We start from the raw sequence: 22,594 nt of genomic DNA, 5'->3' as shown, positions 1-22,594 counted from the left end.
ATAAGGCGCACTCCCCTGGTCATCCTGATGTTGCGTCAGCGTTAATCCACCTACATTTAGTTGGGGTGGTGCATAGGTCATCTTTGCTTGCAGCGGCGCTACTGTAATTTACGAACCATCTAGGTTTCTCAAACCCAATCTTCTAATTTCTTCCTGCGCACTTGTCGGGGTGACCCTCAAAGTTTGAGTTTCTGGTTCGACCGTTGTGGTAATTGGAATTGTTCCTACATACGTAGTTTTTGCTATTAGCTTGGCACTACTTGGCGGAGATTCATACCCGTCGTCTGTTTCTTTAGAGCGTATATAGTTAGTGTTGGCTGGAGATCCGAAACTTATTTTTTCCGGAGACTTCATGCGCCCCGTTTCCGTTTCTTTGAAACGTACATAACTAGTTTCTACTCCTGGGGGTGTATCTTCCCCACCACTATGCAGCCATTCACTTTCTGTCCCCGCCAAGGTCGGAGGAACCTTTTTTTCCATCTCGGCTCTTGTCGGCCCCATTAGGATAGCCTCTGTCGAAGGGGGTTTTGACACCTTTTTCCCTTCTACCACAGATGCCTGTTTTGATGTTTGTGTAGGTGTTCGTTGACCTGTAAATATCTGAAAAGTCAGCTTCGAACCTTTGTTGCCCGTCATTGATCTGAATTAGGTGAATAACCTGAAATTTGGCCGATTAATGTGAACAAAAAACATTTTATGGAAAACACAAAAACGAATTATATATTCAATATGAATTTCCTTCTTGTTTGTTCATGTAACCAGTCTCACGGATGGCGCCAAATGATCAAGCATATTTTCACGAGGTCAAAGTGAACTTACTCTTGAGTGCATAATAGGGTTTAAGGACTAACAATATTCGGACCTCCGACACTTAGTCGTGGATAACCCACATCGGTATCGTTTCGATTCCGACAGGGTGGCCGGTTTGAGAGTCCACCAACAACCTAGCATACAAGGTTGGGTGGCCCAAAGACATGAAGGTTTTATAGTTTGAGACATACCTGAAAGTCTTAGAGATCGTATGAAGCTTTGTTCGTACGACGAAGATTTGTATGATGTGGTTTACGTATGAGTAAACGAATGAATGTATATATGTTTTTAGGGTTTATGAGCTACGTATTTATAGGCTCACGAATTAGGGTTTCGGTAGAATCTCTTCCCTTATTAAATGCAATCTTATCCCAACTAACTTTCGTTATTTAAGAAAAAGAATCCGAATTGATTATACCGTACATTCTTCTAGAATATACTAGACCCTTATGCAAGTATACGAAACTCACAACAGATGGTATAGGAGCATATAGTGCGGCTATACCCGTGCCATATCTCTGACATGGCAATTTACGTGTGGTTTAGGGCTTTGGATGCGTAATCCGCATAGTCTTGCGGATATGCGTATCATTATAACTCTAGAGCTCCACTTGGCTATCAACGGCCAAGAACTTCCTTCAATCCTAACACTTCTTCTCCTACTCAAAATGAAAGGCGCAAAAGTATTAAGTAAAACATTCTTAATTTCATTAAGAATCAACAAGAAACTAATGAAAACATCAAATCCCAATTAACACAAGTGCAAAATAACCACCAATCATCCATTCAAACCTTGGAAAGAAATGTTAATAAGCTTTTCCAATTAGTTGAATCTAAGAATGCTCAAGGTAAAGTTAATAAAGAAACCTATAATTGGGTTAACTACCGTAATAGTGGATTAAGGTATTTATTTGAGTGTGAGATTGATGAGGATGGTGTTATGAAGGAGGTTTCTAATGGAAAAGATGATAAGGTTGATGAATTAAACTTTGATGATACGTTGACTTTAGCTGATTTGAAAGATGTGGAAGAAGTTAAGGATGTTTCCGATGATGAAAGATTGAGCGATGAGGAAGATGAAGAATTTCTACCTCAAGTGATGGAGTTATTAAAAGCTACTGAAAATTGTGAGAATTTTCGACCATATAACTTTGAGAATGATGTAAGTGAAAATGTGAGGCAAGAGGCTGTTTGTTCCGTTGATGTTCATGATTGTTTTAAAGTAAGTGATGATGCTAGAGAAAAAGTATTTAAGCGTTTAGAAGAATTACGAATGGAAGAAGAAGAGCAAACTAAAGCCCCTACCTTTCCTTCATTCTTTCCACCTACTCGTTCTGATCCCTGAGAATTCCATGATCCGTGTCTTATCCAAGGTCCAATCCCGATCCAAGCTCTAGCCGACACCGGATCAAGCATTAACATGATTCCGTTTTCAGTTTTTGATCGATTAGGATTGCCCGCTTGTCAACCACTTAACGGTAACATTGCATTCGCCGATAGTAAAGTGCACCAACCTTTGGACGTTGCTAAAGATATTCCAGTTCGTGTGTAAGACCCAAATATTTATTGTACATAATGTATTTATGGTGTACGATGCGTGTATGAAGTGTACGAGACATGTACGTGTTGCTTGTTCGAACGTCGAAGAAAACTGGACGTTGTTTGGAGTCACAAGGTGTGTACGTACCTTTTTGACCCCAAATAAAGTTTGTGTTGACGTTTCAAAGCCTTACCATTGGAAAGAAAATCTTATTACGTTTCCAACGATATTTGATTCATCGAAAACGGAGTTACGGTCAAAAAGTTATGGCCAAAACAAGTTTGCTGAAGTTCGGATGAAACAGGCAATTGTCACGGCGCGACCAGAATGGCCACGGCGAGAAAAATGCCTATTTTGAGGGTTAGAAAGCTTAAAAAAGTGATCTAAAATCACCCTTTGGGCCACGGCGCGACAAATTTGCTCCGCGGCGCGACAATAGGCACGATCTGGTACTTTTCAGCCTTTTAATGAGTTAAATGATGGGCAAAGCTGGTATTTCACATATGGACGGGTCTTTGGCCATAAAACTGATCCCAATCTTATCTAAACCTCATTTCCTTCTCATTTCTTCCCTCCCACTCACACCCCAAACCCTAGAGAGAGAGTAAAGGGTTTAGAGAGAGAAAGCTCGAATCGGGGATGAAGAAGAGTGATTCGGGTCGGGTCTCAAGAGTTAAAGTTGTTCTCCTCATTCATGGCTACGTTGTGATAGTGATGGTAAGTTCTAACTCCGAAATTAATCTTTATGATTTGATATTCAAGTTAGGGTTTTTAGCTTTTTAGTTGTAAAACCCATTTAGATGAAGTGGGTTATGGAAACTAGTTATTTTTGATACATGGCGGGTTTTGGGTTGATTGACGTTTTGACCATGATTAGGCTTTGGTTTTGGGTGTAATCACTTAGTTTAGTGATTTTGAAAGCGTTGGAACCCTTTTGGGTGTATTTGAGTTGACTAATTTTGAAATGGGTCAAGATTAGGGTTTATGTGTCAAAATGGGTTTTAAGTCAAGTTTTGGTAAATCAAGTAGGTAAATACTTGATTTAAGTGTTAGTGGTTGTCTTGAAAATATAATCACTAGTCGTTAGTGATTTTGGGGCGTTTTATGACTTTGGTCAAAATGAGCAATTGGAATTGGGTCAAAATTGAGGATGACACTAATTTGGATTAATTGGATGTTAAACGCTTTTGTTAAGTGTTAAATGATGCTTTTGATGTAATTACTCGCGAGAAGTGATTTTAGGTTAAAATTTAGAGTTTTAGCAATAAAGTCAAACTTGGTCAACCATGGAATGGGTTTTGTGTAAAATACGAGCTAGTATGCGTTTAGAGGTTAAAGTTGACATATTTGGGTATTTCGGGAACGCGGGAACTAGTCTCGTTAGTTTTGGACCTTCGGGTAGCGTTAAAACTGCAAAAGGGTATATTTTGCACTTGTTGTTCATTTGGGCGGGTCAAGAGTTCAAATGGGGTTGTATGTTGATTACGTGTATACCTATATGCGTATTATAGGTAAAATCTTGCTCGGTTGCGTGTGGTGAAGATTTCGCGCATGGTTTGTAATGCTCGAGTTCACGAGGTGAGTGGAATGATTATGCATATGTGTATATAATGTATTTACTTGTACGAGATTCGATGTGTGTTTAAGTTCGGGCGGTCGATACCAAATCGGGTCAATATATGATACGGGTTTAAGTTCGGGCGTTCGATGCCATGTCATATATGTGTGTGGGCATGTAGTGTGGGTTTAAAGTTCGGGTGTTCGATACCACATTACACGTGACGGGTGGGTTTAAAGTTCGGGCGATCGATACAACTCCGGGGTTAGTGTTATAATTTGTTGTGCACTAACGGTTGTTGGGAACACCAATGGGAAATTCGAAGTACCATTCCTCGTACTATTGGTTAACCATGGTTATGTGTTGTAGTGTAGCATATTATATTGTTCGAGTTATATATGCTATTGTTTGTGCTAGCTTGTGGTCTTGGAGATTTAGCGATATACTTTGCGATGGTATGCCATGTAAATTCCTAGAATGTATGAGGTATTTGTGTAAGTGTTTGCAAGTAGGTATATTATATATGTATATGTATAATTATTGCATTCACTAAGCTTTATGCTTACCCCTCTCGTTGTTTACCTTTTTACAGGTATTGTGATTATGAAGCTAGCTAGTTATAGACTAGATGCTTAGGAGCGCTTGGGCTCGACGGGGTAGCTTTTGGATATTTGGACGCGGATGGGGGATTTGGTAGTCCCCGGGATTATGCTCTTGGTATTGGGTTGGGTTATTGAGTCTTAACCCGTATTTCTTGTGATCGGGTCATTATTACAAATGATTTTGTAAAGTGTAATTTGTGTGCCAAGGGTCATGATAGATTGTTAAACGTATCATTATGATGTTATGTTTCGATTAAAACAGAGTTGAAAATGTATTATATTAATGGGACCTAACAAATAAATAAAAACAATGTACTCCGTTTTTGGTTAAACGGATTTGGGTTGTTACAAGTGGTATCAGAGCATGGTCTAAGGGAATTAGGTGACCTTGGAATAGGTGCCTAGTCTTAGACTTATTGATAGTAATGCGATAATTGCGGGACTTGTAGGATTACGGGTCGGATTGAGATTTGTTAGTGCCTTTGAGTAGGTGACTAACTAGGACTTGTGCTTGTCCAATGTGGAATTTTGTGGGACCCTATTTCACGTGTAAATTAGTGCCTTAGATCGCTAGTGCCTAATGTAAGTAGGCAAACTTGGACGTTGTTTTAGTGATAGTCACCTAGGTTGTAGGTTGACTTGTTGTTGTGGTATACTTGTGTACGTTTATTATTATTGTATATTGGTGTATATATACAGGTATCTTTTGGTGCGGTGTCCTAGGGACGAATCTATTAGAGAGATTCGCATGTTTGGCGGATTGAGTGATCAAGTTCACAGTAAGGACTTGGGTCATTCGGGTACTAGGAGTTATCACGTGTTATTTTGTGTGAATGTTGCGTCAGTCCGGGAAAGTACCTTGCATGACCATGTGAAAATGGTAAGGTACGCATTTGTAATAGTGACTGATCACCATTATTACGAAAGTGTATTTTGACACCAAGCATGACATGACAAGTACCGGACGGAGGAAATGTGGCATGGTTGGGGTAGAACGGGACGTGTTAGGAATCTTTTATTGGTTCCTAGGATATAGTGGTCTCGAGTGATGTGCTTGTTATCACGTCGAGTTCTTTACGAGTCGGGAAGTGTTACGCTGGATTCGGTTAGCTAAGGTGAGTGAGCAACTCACGAGTTTGGCGTGTGCTTAGTCACCCTAAGTAGTGGGTGTACTGTTGAGAATGTTATTGGTTTTAGTTACCTATCGTAACTAGGATGACCGATTTACGTGTGCGTGTGTGTGGCGAAGACTTGAATTCCATAAATGCAATAAGTCCAATGATTGTAGTTTTGAGTTACACTCGATGGAGTGTGGTTAGATAATCGTGTTAGGATTCTTGTTGTGAGTCGCCTTGGAATTGGCGAAATCGAGGAGTCTTTGGGTCGTTAAACTCCTGGGAGTGGGACCCGTATGACGGTTATTGTGTAGTGTGTTAGCGCGTAGTGGATTATAGAGTAACATTCCTAACGGAATACCCCTTGATGATGTGGTCGTTTCGATGTGCGAAAGAGTGTAAGACTTGGCGTTTCCAAGCATCTCTTTAGTGTTAGATGAAGGGTTTCGTGAGGCTATATCGTTTGGCCTTGTGGACAATTGCGGGTAGCGTGTGATCGCTAGGAATTTTCGATAAGATGATAAACCGTAAGGTTTGCCGGGTAGGTATGACTGTGGGTCATTATTATTGAGAGATGGGTGACATCAGGTGTATGGAACCTAAAGATCGGGTTTCTAACAATTCGGTTGATTGTGGTGGGAGTCTGCATGACACGGCGTCAGGTGCCTTCTTATACCTGCTAGTGTAATGTTCAACTCCGGTGATGGTGTGATCACTTTGTGCTTAGGGTGCCTGTGAGATACCCTTTGGAAGCATCGAAGATTTTAAATAGTGATCGACGGGTGATAGTAATTCGACGGTTGCGAAGGTCGAAGTTTAGGAGCAATGCAGTAAAAACTTCTTATGAAGTGGCAGATGAGCGAATCTTGTTGCTCTTATGTGATGGACGAGTAAGGATGACCAGTGAGCCGGTGATGGGTTTAATGGTTGATTAGGTCGAAGGTTATGATGAAGCGTTGATATTGCGGTCGATGCAACTATTGTGTCAGATTGGTCACTCTTCCCCATGAGAGTGAGCAATTGTTGATAATGGTTCGTTGCGTAGAAGGTCGGGTGATCTCGACTGAGATGCACGAATGATTTATCGGAGTGACGTATGCTTAGGCATAGAGACGTATGTGGGACTTTGGTGGAGTTCGATTTGCGAACGGTTAAGGCAGTAGATTGTGATTTGTGGTATGAAGGTGCGAAGTCGTTGCGTGTACGACATCTCTGGTAATTTTGTATGACGGCTCTGAGAGCCTAAAGTGAATTTGCAGTGATTCAGTGTTTACGATCAATGATGAGAATGATCGCGTGTGTTGCGAAATGGTAATTCCGCGGGGTTTATCATCTTGGCGGTGAGAATGTGAAGATGAATCCTAAGTGGGGGAGTTTTTACTGCCGAGGAATCTCCGGTGATGTTAGATCAAGTGAAGCGTAAGTCTTCTTGTATAAGGCGGTCGTGCAGTACCAAGTGCGGTATGAGACCAAGTGTGAAGTTTGAGATCACGGACGTGAGAGAATGTAACTGTCATTGCGGGTGCTCTTGTGATGTAAAATTGGGTTGGTGCGAAACCCGGATAGTGCTGTTGAGTAGGTACGAGTTCGATTTCGGTATGGATACTGTATTTTCCCTTTCCGGAAACGTGATTGTGGATATTGTCGGTGGATTATTCCACTTTATGGATGATTGTGAGGCGGGGAGTTTTATTTCCGATTGTCTCATATAGAGACACGCGGGTTTTGTTTGTTTGCGAGGGTGCATTCCCTAGTGATGTGACCCGTTAGCCGCATTGAAATGTCGAAACCATCCTTAACGGACGGTCTAGGTTGGAGGATTCACCTGACATTGGTGAATACTTTTGGAGGTTGCGTGACGAATTGCGAATTGTTGGGATGATAATTCGCTATTGACAGGATTCTATTACAGAAATAGTTTCCTTGCTAGTGCTAGGAAGCCGTATTGTATGGATGTGTTGTTGGGTTTAGGGGAGAAACCCTGTGTCGAGTGTTGATGTTTTGTCTAACTTGTGGTGTATTATTGTCGTCCTGGATTAATTCAGAGACGGAAGGTCGTGTGCGGATCCATTCATGGGAAAGTTTGTATCCCTAGTGTGATTAGTTGGTGATACCGAAATTTCTTCGTTGAAGGAATGACCCGGTTGTGGAGACGAGGGGAGTTGGTTCTTGAATCGGAGAACATTCATGATTGAATGGTTGAGTGTATGTTTATGAACCGGTGAAGCACGAAGTTTTAACGCTGCATGAATCCTTCTCGATTTGGATTAATGCAAGACTTGGTTCACAGCGTAGTGGACCTAGTAGATCGCGTTGGGTGATATAGGTAAGGATGTAGCTTGTTGCGAGTTGTAGACAGGAGAACTTGAAGGGATGTTAAGTGGTAAGTGTTATCCGTAAGGATTTACTTTTACTCGGTCTTCGTTGTTTTGGATGTTGACCTTATTGTGGAACGTGGTTACTCTTGGCATTGTACCTGTGAAGGGTACACCAAAGGGGTGATATCTCGGTACGAGATTGGTTGAGTTCTTCCCAATGTGAGGGATTGAGCAACTTTCTAGTGCTCGGATTCGTGGATTTGGTAAATCGCGAATGGAGATTAAGTTGAAAGGGGTGATTCATCGGAAGGGTCGCTTAAGTGCGGTGTAAGATCTTCGCGTTGCGGGAAATTTCGTAGACTTCGAGTTCGAAAGTACGTCGAAGGACCATAGGATGTAGGTCCGGATGGGTTAAGTGATGAAGATCACGAGGACGTGATCGAGTTTAAGTGGGGAGAGTTGTAAGACCCAAATATTTATTGTACATAATGTATTTATGGTGTACGATGCGTGTATGAAGTGTACAAGACATGTACGTGTTGCTTGTTCGAACGTCGAAGAAAACTGGACGTTGTTTGGAGTCACAAGGTGTGTACGTACCTTTTTGACCCCAAATAAAGCTTGTGTTGATGTTTTAAAGCCTTACCATTGGAAAGAAAATCTTATTACGTTTCCAACGATATTTGATTCATCGAAAACGGAGTTACGGTCAAAAAGTTATGGCCAAAACAAGTTTGCTGAAGTTCAGATGAAACAGGCAATTGTCACGGCGCGACAAATGCCTATTTTGAGGGTCAGAAAGCTTAAAAAAAGTGATCTAAAATCACCCTTTGGGCCACGGCGCGACAAATTTGCTCCGCGGCGCGACAATAGGCATGATCTGGTACTTTTCAGCCTTTTAATGAGTTAAATGAGGGGCAAAGTTGGTATTTCACATATGGACGGGTCTTTGGCCATAAAACTGATCCCAATCTTATCTAAACCTCATTTCCTTCTCATTTCTTCCCTCCCACTCACACCCCAAACCCTAGAGAGAGAGTAAAGGGTTTAGAGAGAGAAAGCTCGAATCGGGGATGAAGAAGAGTGATTCGGGTCGGGTCTCAAGAGTTAAAGTTGTTCTCCTCATTCACGGCTACGTTGTGATAGTGATGGTAAGTTCTAACTTCGAAATTCATCTTTATGATTTGATATTCAAGTTAGGGTATTTAGCTTTTTAGTTGTAAAATCCATTTAGATGATGAAGTGGGTTATGGAAACTAGTTATTTTTTATACATGGCGGGTTTTGGGTGGATTGACGTTTTGACCATGATTAGGCTTTAGTTTTGGGTGTAATCACTTAGTTTAGTGATTTTGGAAGCGTTGGAACCATTTTGGGTGTATTTGAGTTGACTAATTTTGAAATGGGTCAAGATTAGGGTTTATGTGTCAAAATGGGTTTTAAGTCAAGTTTTGGTAAATCAAGTAGGTAAATACTTGATTTAAGTGTTAGTGGTTGTCTTGAAAATATAATCACTAGTCGTTAGCGATTTTGGGGCGTTTTATGACTTTGGTCAAAATGAGCAATTGGAATTGGGTCAAAATTGAGGATGACACTAATTTGGATTAATTGGATGTTAAACGCTTTTGTCAAGTGTTAAATGATGCTTTTGATGTAATTACTCGCGAGAAGTGATTTTAGGTTAAAATTTGGTGTTTTAGCAATAAAGTCAAACTTGGTCAACCATGGAATGGGTTTTGTGTAAAATACGAGCTAGTATGCGTTTAGAGGTTAAAGTTGACATATTTGGGTATTTCGGGAACGCGGGAACTAGTCTCGTTAGTTTTGGACCTTCGGGTAGTGTTAAAAGTGCAAAAGGGTGTATTTTGCACTTGTTGTTCATTTGGACGGGTCAAGAGTTCAAATGGGGTTGTATGTTGATTATGTGTATACCTATATGCGTATTATAGGTAAAATCTTGCTCGGTTGCGTGTGGTGAAGATTTCGCGCATGGTTTGTAATGCTCGAGTTCACGAGGTGAGTGGAATGATTATGCATATGTGTATATAATGTATTTACTTGTACGAGATTCGATGTGGGTTTATGTTCGGGCGGTCGATACCACATCGGGTCAATATATGATATGGGTTTAAGTTCGGGCGTTCGATGCCATGTCATATATGTGTGTGGGCATGTAGTGTGGGTTTAAAGTTCGGGCGTTCGATACCACATCACACGTGACGGGTGGGTTTAAAGTTCGGGCGATCGATACCACTCCGGGGTTAGTGTTATAATTTGTTGTGCACTAACGGTTGTTGGGAACACCAATGGGAAATTCGAAGTACCATTCCTCGTACTATTGGTTAACCATGGTTATGTGCTGTAGTGTAGCATATTATATTGTTCGAGTTATATATGCTATTGTTTGTGCTAGCTTGTGGTCTTGGAGATTTAGCGATATACTTTGCGATGGTATGCCATGTAAATTGCTAGCGTGTATGAGGTATTTGTGTAAGTGTTTGCAAGTAGGTATATTATATATGTATATGTATAATTATTGCATTCACTAAGCTTTATGCTTACCCCTCTCGTTGTTTACCTTTTTACAGGTATTGTGATTATGAAGCTAGCTAGTTATAGACTAGATGCTTAGGAGCGCTTGGGCTCGACGGGGTAGCTTTTGGATATTTGGACGCGGATGGGGGATTTGGTAGTCCCCGGGATTATGCACTTGGTATTGGGTTGGGTTATTGAGTCTTAACCCGTATTTCTTGTGATCGGGTCATTATTACAAATGATTTTGTAAAGTGTAATTTGTGTGCCAAGGGTCATGATAGATTGTTAAACGTATCATTATGATGTTATGTTTCGATTAAAACAGAGTTGAAAATGTATTATATTAATGGGACATAACTAATAAATAAATAAAAATGTACTCAGTTTTTGGTTAAACGGATTTGGGTTGTTACATCGTGTAGGTTTCGCCTTATATTTTCTTGATTTCATGGTGATGGATGTAAAGGAAGATCCCGAAACTCCCATTATTCTAGGATCTCTGTTCCTTTCAATTGCGCAAGCTACTATTAATTATGGTTACAATACACTTGTTCTCCGCCAAGGAACATTAGTTGAATACATCACCATTGTGCCTAGAGAAAAGCTTAAAAGAAATTTTGTAAAGGTTGTAAAAGATAAAGGTGTGGAAGGAAGTGATAGTGTCAATTATTTGGGTTATTTGAATAAGAAAGTGATTATTATGGAAGAGATAGTACTAGAGTTTATGAAGGACCAATCGAAAATTAATAAGGATATTGAAAAACAGTTGTCTGATCTAATGCTATCTCATGCCACTGTTGTTCATAAACTAAACATGGATGCTCTTAAGGTGTTTAGAAAAATTGGAATCATTGTTGAAGGAATGAAGTTAAAAGAAGAGGAGGTTGCGTTGGAGTATTACGAGCTTGGGGAGTAGTCAAAGAAGAAAGAAAGAGTCGCACAAACGCCTCTCTAATCGAAACTACCTATCCTGTTTTTTTATTTTCTTAGGATTTCCATTCTTTGTTCCGTTTTAATTCTGTGTTTTAGACAACTGTTATGTTTATTTTTTAAGTAATAAAGTGAAGTTCTTGTTTTATTTCATTACTTTCAAATTCGCTTATTATATGCTTAAATTTTATTTGATTCTATTTTTTTCCCCTCTTATTGTTCAAGCATTGCATAATTTAAGTATAGGGAGGGGAAAATGGGAAAACAAACTAAATATACGAATTCCCGATAAGTATCAAATATCTTATATACGTTAGTTTTTCTTAGTTTACTTGAGGACAAGTAAAGGTTCAAGTATGGAGAATTTGATAATTTATACATATTTTATACATGCTTTCTTCGCGTTATCTTATTATTTTTACATGGTTTTTAATACCTTTATGAATAAAAGTTAACAATTCTTGTAAAAAGTGTTTTTAACGTGTTTTTTTAGAAAGTGTGATAAATAGGTTAAAAAGTGAAGAAAAGAGCAAAAGAGTCAAAAAGTCAAAGTGTGAGCCACCGGCTAAGTATCTTAAGCCACCGACTAAGCTAAGCTAATCCAGAATGTTCCAGAAATTAAGTCAGAAATTGAAGAACTTGTTGACCAAGGAAAATCAATGGAGTCGCTGGCTGGGACATCCAAGCCACCGTCTAGGGTTACTTGTACGTAAGGCTCAAGTTCAAGATAAATAAGGAAAAGATTTGATTTAATCAGGAAGACACACAAGTCGCCGACTGGAGTATCTAATCCGCCGGCTAAGCAACACGGTTAAGGTTAATTTAGCGTGAAGATAAAGTTAAACTTGGAGATAAAGTCACCGACCCAAGGCTAGCCGCCGGCTAGACAACTTGAGCTGCCGGCTCAGCTGTCGGTTTTCGAGTAATTTAGGTTTTAGGGTTAGTTTTTAGGCTTTATACTCTTTGTAATCAAGTAAATAGAGGCTGAGTTTTTCAGTTTTCAATGTACTTATCATTCTCTACTTTCAATTTACGAATAATTTAGCTTTTAGGTTAGTTTTTAGGCTTTGGAATCAAGATTATTCAAGTTTCTTTCCCTTATTCAAGGTATTATCCCTTTTAATTCTTGTTTTTACTTTGATTATGTCTTTATTTAATGTTAATTATTTCTGTTCGTCTCCAACTATGAACTAAACGTTCATAGTGGTTACTTGGACGAAAACTACAAACACCGGGAATTCAAGATGAAGCCGCCGGCTAAGTCATCTAAGCCGCCGGCTGGATTATTCCAAGTTGTCGGCTAGTACTCACAAAGTCGCCGAATTCGTGCTCGAATAAGTATAGTTTCTGGTTTTTCCCAAAATTGTATGATTATGTTTCTATGATTTTTATTATTCTATTTGCTTCTGCCATGATCAAGATTTATGTTTGCATGCTTAATGATTAGGTAATAAGAGTTAGAATTAACTAGTAATTAATTCTAAGTAAGCTTTTACATGATTCATCTAATCTTCTAGGTTAATCACACAGAACAATGTATTTGAATTGCATGAAACTTAAGTTGAGATTATTGGTAGACTTGAATGAGAAAGATGATAAATTACACTTGCATAGTAATCTTGCTATTGTTAGGCCTAGTCAAAGAACCTTTGTTTATATGCGTTTGATTGTCGATTGCATGAGAACTTGATTAAGATTTCTTTAAGATAGTAACTAGAGATGATCTAATTAAGTTTAGTAGCTTATCTATTTGTAAACCTAGTTGCATGTTAACTTAGTCCTCATCATAATATTAAGGTGATATGTATTATGTGATTATTCAAATGCTATGAATTAAGATGTTAACTTTGAACACCCACCTAGTTGACATATGCTTAGGTCCTACTTTGTATGTATTATGTGATTGATAGCTTAGTCTCTTAGGAATAGTAATTGATTTATGATTGATATGTGCTATTTATCAATGTAAGTATGAAACTACACATTAGATTCCCTTAATTGTTGCTAAGTCCTTGTAACCATCACCTCTTTTAATATCATATTTTTCCTATCACTTCTATTCATTAGGATCCTTATTTAAAATACTTATTTAATCATTTCTAATTCTTTCTTAAGAATTAGACTAAAGATAATTAGTTAACAGCTTTTATCTGCTTCTACGCTCTCTTGGGATGATAACCTAAAATACTACACTTGATCGAGTTTTGTTGCTCGTTAGGGTGTCAAAAGTGAAATAATAAAAAGGTTAAATAAATTTAAAAGTTGAAATGAAAACTAAGCACAAGCACACCTTTCGCACATCAGAAAGCTTCGGAACACAACAACGAGCTTCAAGTCGGCAAGAACAATAACATGTTGGCTAATCTGAACAAGTGTGAGATGTTAAGTGATTATCACGGAATCATGGTTTTTCTCGCTCGTTCCAGGATTTACAAGGCCATTACATATGATGTGCCTTCTTATGTGTCTCACCAAAGGGAGTTCTCGAAGAATTCTAAGATATCCAAGACCCAAGAAGGTGACCATCGGGTGGATGTGATCTTGCATTGTCTGAGCTCTAGAAGAGAAGTCATGACGAGTTGGACACTGTCATACTATCAGTGATGGTTGCACTGATCTTGAACATTCCTTTCAACTTTTCAAGAATGATCTTTGATTACATGGTGGAGAACATGAAGTTCAAGTTTCATATGTAGCTCATATATCCTCAATTTCTTCAACTGATTATTGATTCTCAACATGATGAGTTGATTAGGGATCCTGAGGATCTTATTAAGCTGCATATCATGATTAATAAGGCTGTTAGAAGCTTGAGGTTCTACAAAGGGAAGGACACACCCCCGAATAGAACTTTATTCGGTCATCTTATCAAGCCTGACTTTGTTGCTCCAGAGAACAAGAAGTGGAGACATGATGAAAGTGACTCTGATGAGGAGGATGTTGCACCGGTTCTTACAGAGTCTGATAAAGAAGATGTTAATCAGGGTGCTGCTGGGTCAGAGTCAGTACCGAATGTTAATGAGGTTGAGGATTTAAGTTTGGAAGAGGATCTAGGTGTTGATGAATATGGTGATATTCTGTTGTCGCTGATGAGGAAGGAGGTGACACCGGTTGTTGATACTGAACCAATCAGAGGTAGATTGAACATGTCACGATACCTTGTCAAAATGAAAAGTGATGTGTCTTCTTCTTCTTCTTCTTCTTCTACTTTAAAGATACAATCCTCACAACAACACATCCTACACAACCAAGTCAATCAAACCCACCACATCAACAAGATCCAACATAATCTCAGACTGGAGGCTTAACTGCTTTAGTTGCTCCACTGTCAGGTGGCTATGCTAATTTGGCTAATAAGGTCTCTAATCTGCAATCCACAATGTTATCTCTTATTTCGAAATGTGATAAGTTGAAGTCAACCAACAAAGAGAAGAACAAGACAGTTGAAGAGTTGCATGGTAAGGTTGACCGACTGACCTCTGAGTTAGAGAATTCGAAGAAAGAAACTGAATAGGTTAAGAAGCTAAAGGTACAAGCTAAAAGAATCTAACATCTGGATCATCATGAGAGAAGGTTCAAGGATAAGCTTTGTCCTGACAGTGAAGATGGCACAGTTAAGTTAGAAAACATTGAAGATGAGTTAGAAAACAGTTAAGATGAGTTTGTTCTGATGGTCCTGAGAACGTAAGTCAAATTCAGGAGGTACATTTTCCTAAACCTGTTTCCGTCGATATTCATAGGTTAACATATTTTTTGGACAATCAAGGTACAGTGATCAACTCGCTGAACTATGATGTTGAAGAAGGAGAAATTGTACATACTATGAGTGATGAGGAGATAGCTAGGATGTTTGGTATTGATGTAGAGCAGTTAATAGCTAGTTAAAGAGCACCAAATACGTCGGGAACAAGTGTAAATAGACATACTGAGGATGATAGTGCAGAAGAGGTTATTATCGAGGATGCGTCAATGACGAGAATTCATCAAGTGAGAATATTGGTGAAGATTTGCCGGAGTTTGCTGATCTGTTTAGGCAACAGTGTGATGATGTGTTGAGTCGTAAGGTAGATGAAAATAAGGCTGCTGAAGAAGTTGGTGAATCTTCAGGGTTAAACAAAGAGAGTGAAAATGTTGAGGAGGTGAATAAACAAAATAATCAAGAATGGAGAGAATATCAGAAGAATATGAAGAAGTCCTAGTTTGTTAAGCCGTCACTGGAACCCAAGTAGAAATTGTTTTATGATAGAACAGGTAACGTGACTGGTGGTAAAATTTTGAGTTGGGCGGTTTTTAAGGACTTAGAGCGTTTTGGAGTTAGAAGGGACAACGGTGTTGATTACTTCAAGTATGCCATTGATTTCAAGACAATATTGCCGTATTTTGAAATGATGGAACTGACCCGATTGACACTACTCTACAGTAAGACAAACGGTTTGGGTCAGTGGATGCAGCATAAGATAAAGAAGGAATTTAAGTATGGCTGGTCAGTGTTGGCTCCACAGTTTCCGAGAATCACGTATAGGACTGATTCGGAAACTGGGCAAAGGATAAATGTCGTACGGTATAAGGATACGAGGACTATGAAGTATGCTCCTGTTCGCAAGATGCCACAGAATTTTGGTAAGAAGTTTAAATGGTGGTATTATGACAGTCGAACTGAGGAAGCGGTGATAAACCTAGAGTCTGAGAAAGAGCTGAATCAAATAAGGATATTCGATCCAAGGTGGATCAGGAAAATGTGTAAAGCTGACATAAAGGTGTTGAGAAGACATTCGATTTTTCATGAGCTACAACAAGGATCATGCCATTCAATTCAACCGTGCAGTCCGTACTTGTTATGATTATGATTTATGTACTTAAAGTTTTATCTTTTCGATTTCAGCTGTTTTTGCAATGAATTAGGTCCTCGGAGGAGTTTGTTAGTGCATAATGTAAGTCCTAGTTCATTATCATGTATTCGTGAGTGCTATTGTAAGTACTCTAGACAATTTTTTATTGGTTTGTTACGTTTTCTATTTCGATTACAATCAATTGTATACATTTGTTGTTAACTTACAAACTGTTTGTGTAACCGCACGGATGCAAGTTCAACCGCACGGTTGCAAACACATCTGCACGGTTACATGTGTAGAGTATATATAATGTTAATTTCGGGTTCATTGTTGGGGTGACGAACCTTTCACAACCATAGCCATATTTTATCATTCTCTGCATGTCTAGCACTCTTCAAGGTCGATATATAAATCTATATAAGTCATTTTTAATCAATAGGCAAGGTTGTTTTAAGTTGTTTTGATATAAAACCTAATATCGAATTTTTCCGCACTTGATATTGTTGATAAGGTCGATTAATACCGTTTAATCTGAAGGTATTTCATATGCCCGAGAGACATAATAAATTAATGTGGCCAATATGTTATGATCCAAGTCGGGTCATACCCAATAACAAGCCGTCAACACTTTTATGTATTTGTTTTAATGAGTGGATCTTTAAAATGAATACTTGACACTTAGACTTTAGAAATTGGTTTTCTAAAGATAAAATGCAAGAAATAATTATTTGGATAATTATAAGTGCAAGTTTAATTATTTATATGATTAAACTTATATGTGTGTTATAATTTTATAAAGTGGTTTATAAAATTATATTTAAATGTGCAAGTAACATATTGAACTTTATAAGTGGTTTATAAAGATAAAATTATGTGCATGGATTTAAATAAACAAAGAGTGCAAGTTTTATGTTATTAAAAGGAAAAGCAAAAAAAAAAAAAAAAAAAAAAAGAATGATGATGGTGGTGGCGGTTTTGGGAACTCCAAGAGAGCCACCTCATGCTTGCTTTTAGTTAATAACACACTCTACCTACATGCGTGCTTACTTGCACTCTCTCACACACACATTTACTAGATTTTTGAAAATCAAAATCTCTCTTCCTTTTCTCTTCTTGGCCGAAATTTAGGGAGGAAGAACAAGGTGTTCTTCATTTTGATTTTACTTGCATTTGGTGTTTAAATCCTAACCTAGTTTCAAGGGTGTTGATACAAAAGGCTTGTGGGTATACAAAACTTGAGGCTTCAAGTAAGAAGCTTGCTAGTTCATCATCTTCATCATCTTCATCTTCATCCACTTTTACCTCCTAACTTGGAGTAGGTACATCCTAATCTAGCTCTTTTACATTTGTAAGCATATTTTCTTGACTTGATATGGTTTTGGAATTCATGTTTAAAAGGTTAAACTTTATATTAATTTGTTTATATTAATATGCTTCCGCTTTATGTTCAAATCGGTTTTGACATGCACTACATGAAACTTGTTAATATGATGAATTCCAACATAATCGTTCCTACAAGTTGCAAGGACGTTAATCACAACAAAATTCAACTACTATTCCTACCAATGAAGACTTATATTACTTTATGTAATGTAATATATATATAGCTTATGCAATTCAAAAGGCGGAATAAGATGTAACTGGAAACTCATCGAGCACAGCTGCCTCAACCCACATACATTAGCCCAAAAAGCACAACTAGTCACATGTTAAACCTCAAGTAAGAGATGGTGTAGTTCTATTTGATCCACATCAATCATATACTTTACCCATAACCATATAACCATCCCACAATATCTTATAAACCATAATTCACAAAACCAATCAGCCCTTTTTATTAACTTTTTAAAACTAGAGTTGACTAGTTTACACTTCAAATTCTAAATCATTAGCATCCTTTAGCCACAAATGGCGATTCCGTAAGCCATTTGGCTAGATAAAATTCCTCATGGCATCTCCTCAATAGAAATTCCACAATTCTTAGCTCATATGACAAATTAAGCTCAACAACATTATTCCACTTGTATTAATACATAAAATTCATACCATAACATATTAAGAGAATAAGAATACGCACCTTGACTTTAGGAGATTTAATATGATAATTTTACTCATACTTAGCACAATAACAAACTTATAACAGATTCTCCATTCAATGATATATATCTGCAACTAAATTGGTATCATCCTGCAAATATCAAACAACCACTAAGTTTATACATTCACAATATACATGTCATGAAAATTAAAAAATTATAATTTTGAAATAAAATAGAATACATCAGTGAAGATGTGAATGAATATATCATTGAGCAAGTGCGTAGCAACAAATAACAACATCTAAGTGGCACCTTAAAGAAACAGTAGCAGAATCATGTTAATTGAGCAAAAAATGAAGGAAAAAAAAAAAAAGAGTTCCCTATAACACAACAATTAAACCCTAACACTATATTTTACAAATTGATAAAACAAAAGTACCATGTTAATTGAACAAGAATGATGCTGAAGCAAGTGTGAAATTGAGCAAGAATGATGCTGAAGTAAGTGTGCTGAAGCGGTGGTGATCGAGTAGTGACGATGGTGGAAGAGGTGACGGTGGTGACTAGCGACGATGGTGGAAGAGGTGGCAGTGGTGAGTAGCGACGATGGTGGAAGAGGTGGTGGTGATAATGTGAGTGACGATGGTGAATGAAGAGTTGAATTAGGTTTAATTTGGTACTGAAGAATTGAATCAGGTTTTGGAAGAGTTGAACTTTGGAAGAGAATTGTAATTTTTTGTTTTTCATCTACTCCCGCAAGTTGCTTTTCTTTCCCTCTATTTTTTTTTTTTTTTTTGGTTTTTATTTTAAATATGTAAGGGTCCTACATTAAAAATTAAAATAAACAATCGAAACCGGTTTTAACGAACAACCGGTTCCAAAAGCCTGAGATCGGTTTCTTAAAATAACAGGTTTTTAAAGTTTACTTTTGAAACAAGTTTTACCAAAAAACCGGTTTCCCATTCCGCCAAAACAAAAACCGGTCTCGTTTTACCTTAGAAATCGTGTTTTTTTTCTTTTTGATTTATAAAGGGGTTTCTATAAGGTGTTTGTATTCTCAAATTTGTAGCAGTGCAAACACCACATATATGATATATTTTACACGCATGAGCCTCAATCTCTTAATTTGATGATGCATCTCAACAACATAATCATGTGGCTATATTCATATCTTATTTGATTCATATTTTCATTTTCATAGAGATATCAAAATATCAATTTCCAAATAGGTCTAAATTAACTCATTAAATATGGGATACTCGTCATCTTCTTTGTATACTACGCATAATAGTCCAATACATCTTTTTCCATAAACTATATTGCATGCCAAATGTGGTAAATAAAGTTACTACTACAAAACAAACGTATTGTGGCTTAAATTTCTAAGACTTGAACTACAAATATAATTTATTGCGTAATATAATGAAGGGGTGACGATATATGCATATACCAAAAATGGGACCAACCTCATCTAACTTATTTCTGTTATGTTCCCACATAAACATATGTTTGATGATGACATTGTTGTTAAATTGTTAGATGTGCACTCCCATGTGAATATCATGAACAATCACACCTGCGAAGATTCTGCTGAGGATATGATGTTTGGCCGTTACTCGACTTATGAATGATAATTAATTTTCACAACACCACTTACAATTTATATATACATTTATGATACATAAAAGTTTCTTTGATTTCTCAGATTAAATATCATAACCTAAGACATATACACCTAGCCACATATGAATCTACTAGTTATAAGAACGTTTTGGATATTGTCTTGCATGTTGCAATTTGTTTGTTACTAGTATATCATTTGTAGCTAGTAGACAAAAAAAACAAACATTTATATTTTAAAGTTGCAAGAAGTAGAATAATTAATGAGTTGAAGGTATGTACTTTGCACAAGAACATGGACATGCAAAATGGTCAAATGTAAATGAAAAGGAAGATTAATGGGAATAACTAACTAGTTAATTACTACTTGACAAATAGTTAAATTTAACATAATAAACTTAAATAAAACTAAGAAAAATAGCTAAATAATTTAACCCTTAAATATGATTATGATTATCAATTATTCAAGTGGCTCCAACTCCAAGGAAGTCAATAAGTGGTGGTGAAATGTCAATATTAGCCTCAGAAAACTGCTGGCTTTGATAAACTTGTGGTGATGGTGTTACTGCTGATACTGATGAAAGGGTAGTACTAATTGTGGAATTATCTGCACCCGATGAGAAGGAGCTGCTACTACTGTTGTAGACATCATGATGATGATGTTGATGTTGATGGTAGTATGGATGATGATGGTTTATGGTAGATGTCATCATCATGAATGGTACTCCATGTTGATGTTGATCATAAAAATTTGTAGAAGATGTAGTACAATTTGTTCCCATCATCCATGATGTGCTGGATGTTGTTGATGATGATGATAACTTATCCCAACATGTGTTTTTGTTACTGAAGATGTCCATCATCATCATCATATTATGCTTGTTCTTCACACCTGAAATTATCCCCATTTTGCATACGGAAATGGTAAGCTATATCTTGGACACAAAAAGATAACAAAATCCCAACTAGGGGGCCCAGTACTTTCACGCTTTATTAACTTGTACATCATGCATTGAAATCAATACGTCGGTCTTGTCATTTCACCACTTTATTGTACACGAATGGTCCTTTGAAATATTATCATATACCTTTGACAACAACATTACTAGCTACTCCATATATCAAAAACAAAATTTCTGTTCTTGGTGAAAAATTCAATAATAATACACTGTAATAATTAATTAATAATACTATTTTCAAATGTAATATATTTTTTGAATGTGAAAACCCTTAAAAGACATATTGTATGATCTACATAAATTAACTAAAAACAAAAAAAAAACTAACCGGAGACTAGACCAAACAGTGGTTGATGAGGAAACATTGCATTGAAAGGTGGCGGCGGAGCATCGGTGGAGATTAACATCGGCGGTGGTGGTGGTGGTGGTGTGCCGGAGGCGGTGTCTGATCTGGAACCATGAGTTTGAAGTTGTTGAGTATTTTGAGTAGTCATCAGCATTCTTCTTTTTCTATGAGCATTTGATTGTTCTCTATATTTTCTAGCCATGATAACATGCCAATGATTCTTGACGGCGTTATCAGTTCTACCTGGAAATAGTCTTGCAATCAACGCCCATTTGTTTCCGTACATTCTATGAGCACTCATCAACCTCTCTTCTTCTTCATCACTAAATGCTTTTCTGTTGATTCTTGGATCCAATTGGTTAAACCATCTCAACCTACAACTCTTCCCTAAAAATAAATAATAAAAAAAAAAACATTATAAAAACATAAAAAAAAAAAGAAAAAAAAGTAAAGACTCATAGATTATTGTACGGTACAACACTAATGCATTATTGGTTGTGTAAATAACAAAAATGTTTGTGAACAGTATCACACATTTATTTAATAAATCTGAAGTCATGATGAAGTAGTAAAGTACCTGATCTTCCATCAAGTTTTTCAGCAATGAGGTTCCAATTTTGAGGACCATAAAGGGAAACAAGTTCTTTAAGTTTAGCATCTTCAGCTGGTCTCCAATGACCTCTAGCACATGATTTAGTGGGTCTGATTTTGTCATTATTAATCATGCTATTAATATTGCCACTGAGATTTAAGTCAAGTTCTTCTTGTTCTTCATCATCATCTTCATCATCTTGGTTTGGAAATGAAGGTGAAGTAGTAGTGATGAAATGATGAATAGGGTTTGAAGCTGGGTTATGATCAGTGTTTAAAGAAAGAGAACGAAAAGAGTCTGAAAAAAACATGCCCATATATTTGATTTCAAAAGAAACAAGAACAAAGGGTAAAAGCTAGTTGTTGCAGTTTACGTTTGGTATATATAAAGGAAGTGAGCTAATGATGTTTGTGTATGTGTTTGTGTGTGTCTGAGAGAGATGATAGAGATATAGAGACGTGCGTGCGGGTGGTGGTTGCTACTGCACCAAAAACGTCATATTCTGGTTAAACAAATCTTGAAATTTTGTGTGTGTGAAATTTTGGAGCAACAAATAGAAACAGGAAAAGCATTCATAACAGAAGTCTCAAATTTCTCTGAACACACTCGTGGGGTGGGGTGGGGTTGAATCGGATGGGATAGGGAAATTATAATACGGAGTAATAATGTAGTAGTTTTAAGTATACAGTATTACTCCGTATATACTGTAGTACATGAATTGATAATATTATTTTTTACTCCTTAGTTTTAATATATACATTATAGTGTTCCATTTTGGCCAACTAATTAATGAAAAGGT

At 37.3% G+C, this 22,594-nt stretch overlaps 1 protein-coding gene across 1 annotated transcript; it reads right to left on the bottom strand.

Moving 5' to 3' along the window:
• Positions 1-20,362: 20,362 nt before the first annotated feature.
• On the bottom strand, positions 20,363-22,111 carry LOC139904203 (uncharacterized). Its single transcript, XM_071886139.1, has 3 exons — positions 21,781-22,111; positions 21,186-21,590; positions 20,363-20,790 (listed from the first exon to the last, which is right to left on the bottom strand). The coding sequence occupies exons 1-3, from the start codon at positions 22,109-22,111 to the stop codon at positions 20,363-20,365; spliced, it is 1,164 nt and encodes a 387-aa protein (XP_071742240.1).
• Between the last annotated feature and the right edge of the window lie 483 nt (positions 22,112-22,594).

This window comes from Rutidosis leptorrhynchoides, chromosome 4 (genome assembly GCF_046630445.1).
Source record: "Rutidosis leptorrhynchoides isolate AG116_Rl617_1_P2 chromosome 4, CSIRO_AGI_Rlap_v1, whole genome shotgun sequence".
Lineage (NCBI taxonomy): Eukaryota > Viridiplantae > Streptophyta > Magnoliopsida > Asterales > Asteraceae > Rutidosis > Rutidosis leptorrhynchoides.
This window is presented reverse-complemented; position numbering and strand designations above follow the sequence as displayed.

Excerpts from the sequence above, each read along its gene's own strand:
- LOC139904203 (XM_071886139.1), bottom strand. The coding sequence starts at position 22,111 with ATGGGCATGTTTTTTTCAGACTCTTTTCGTTCTCTTTCTTTAAACACT. Across the intron at positions 21,591-21,780 it reads AAAACTTGATGGAAGATCAG|GGAAGAGTTGTAGGTTGAGA; the intron begins GTACTTTACTAC and ends ATTTATTTTTAG. Across the intron at positions 20,791-21,185 it reads ACTGTTTGGTCTAGTCTCCG|GTGTGAAGAACAAGCATAAT; the intron begins GTTAGTTTTTTT and ends GGATAATTTCAG.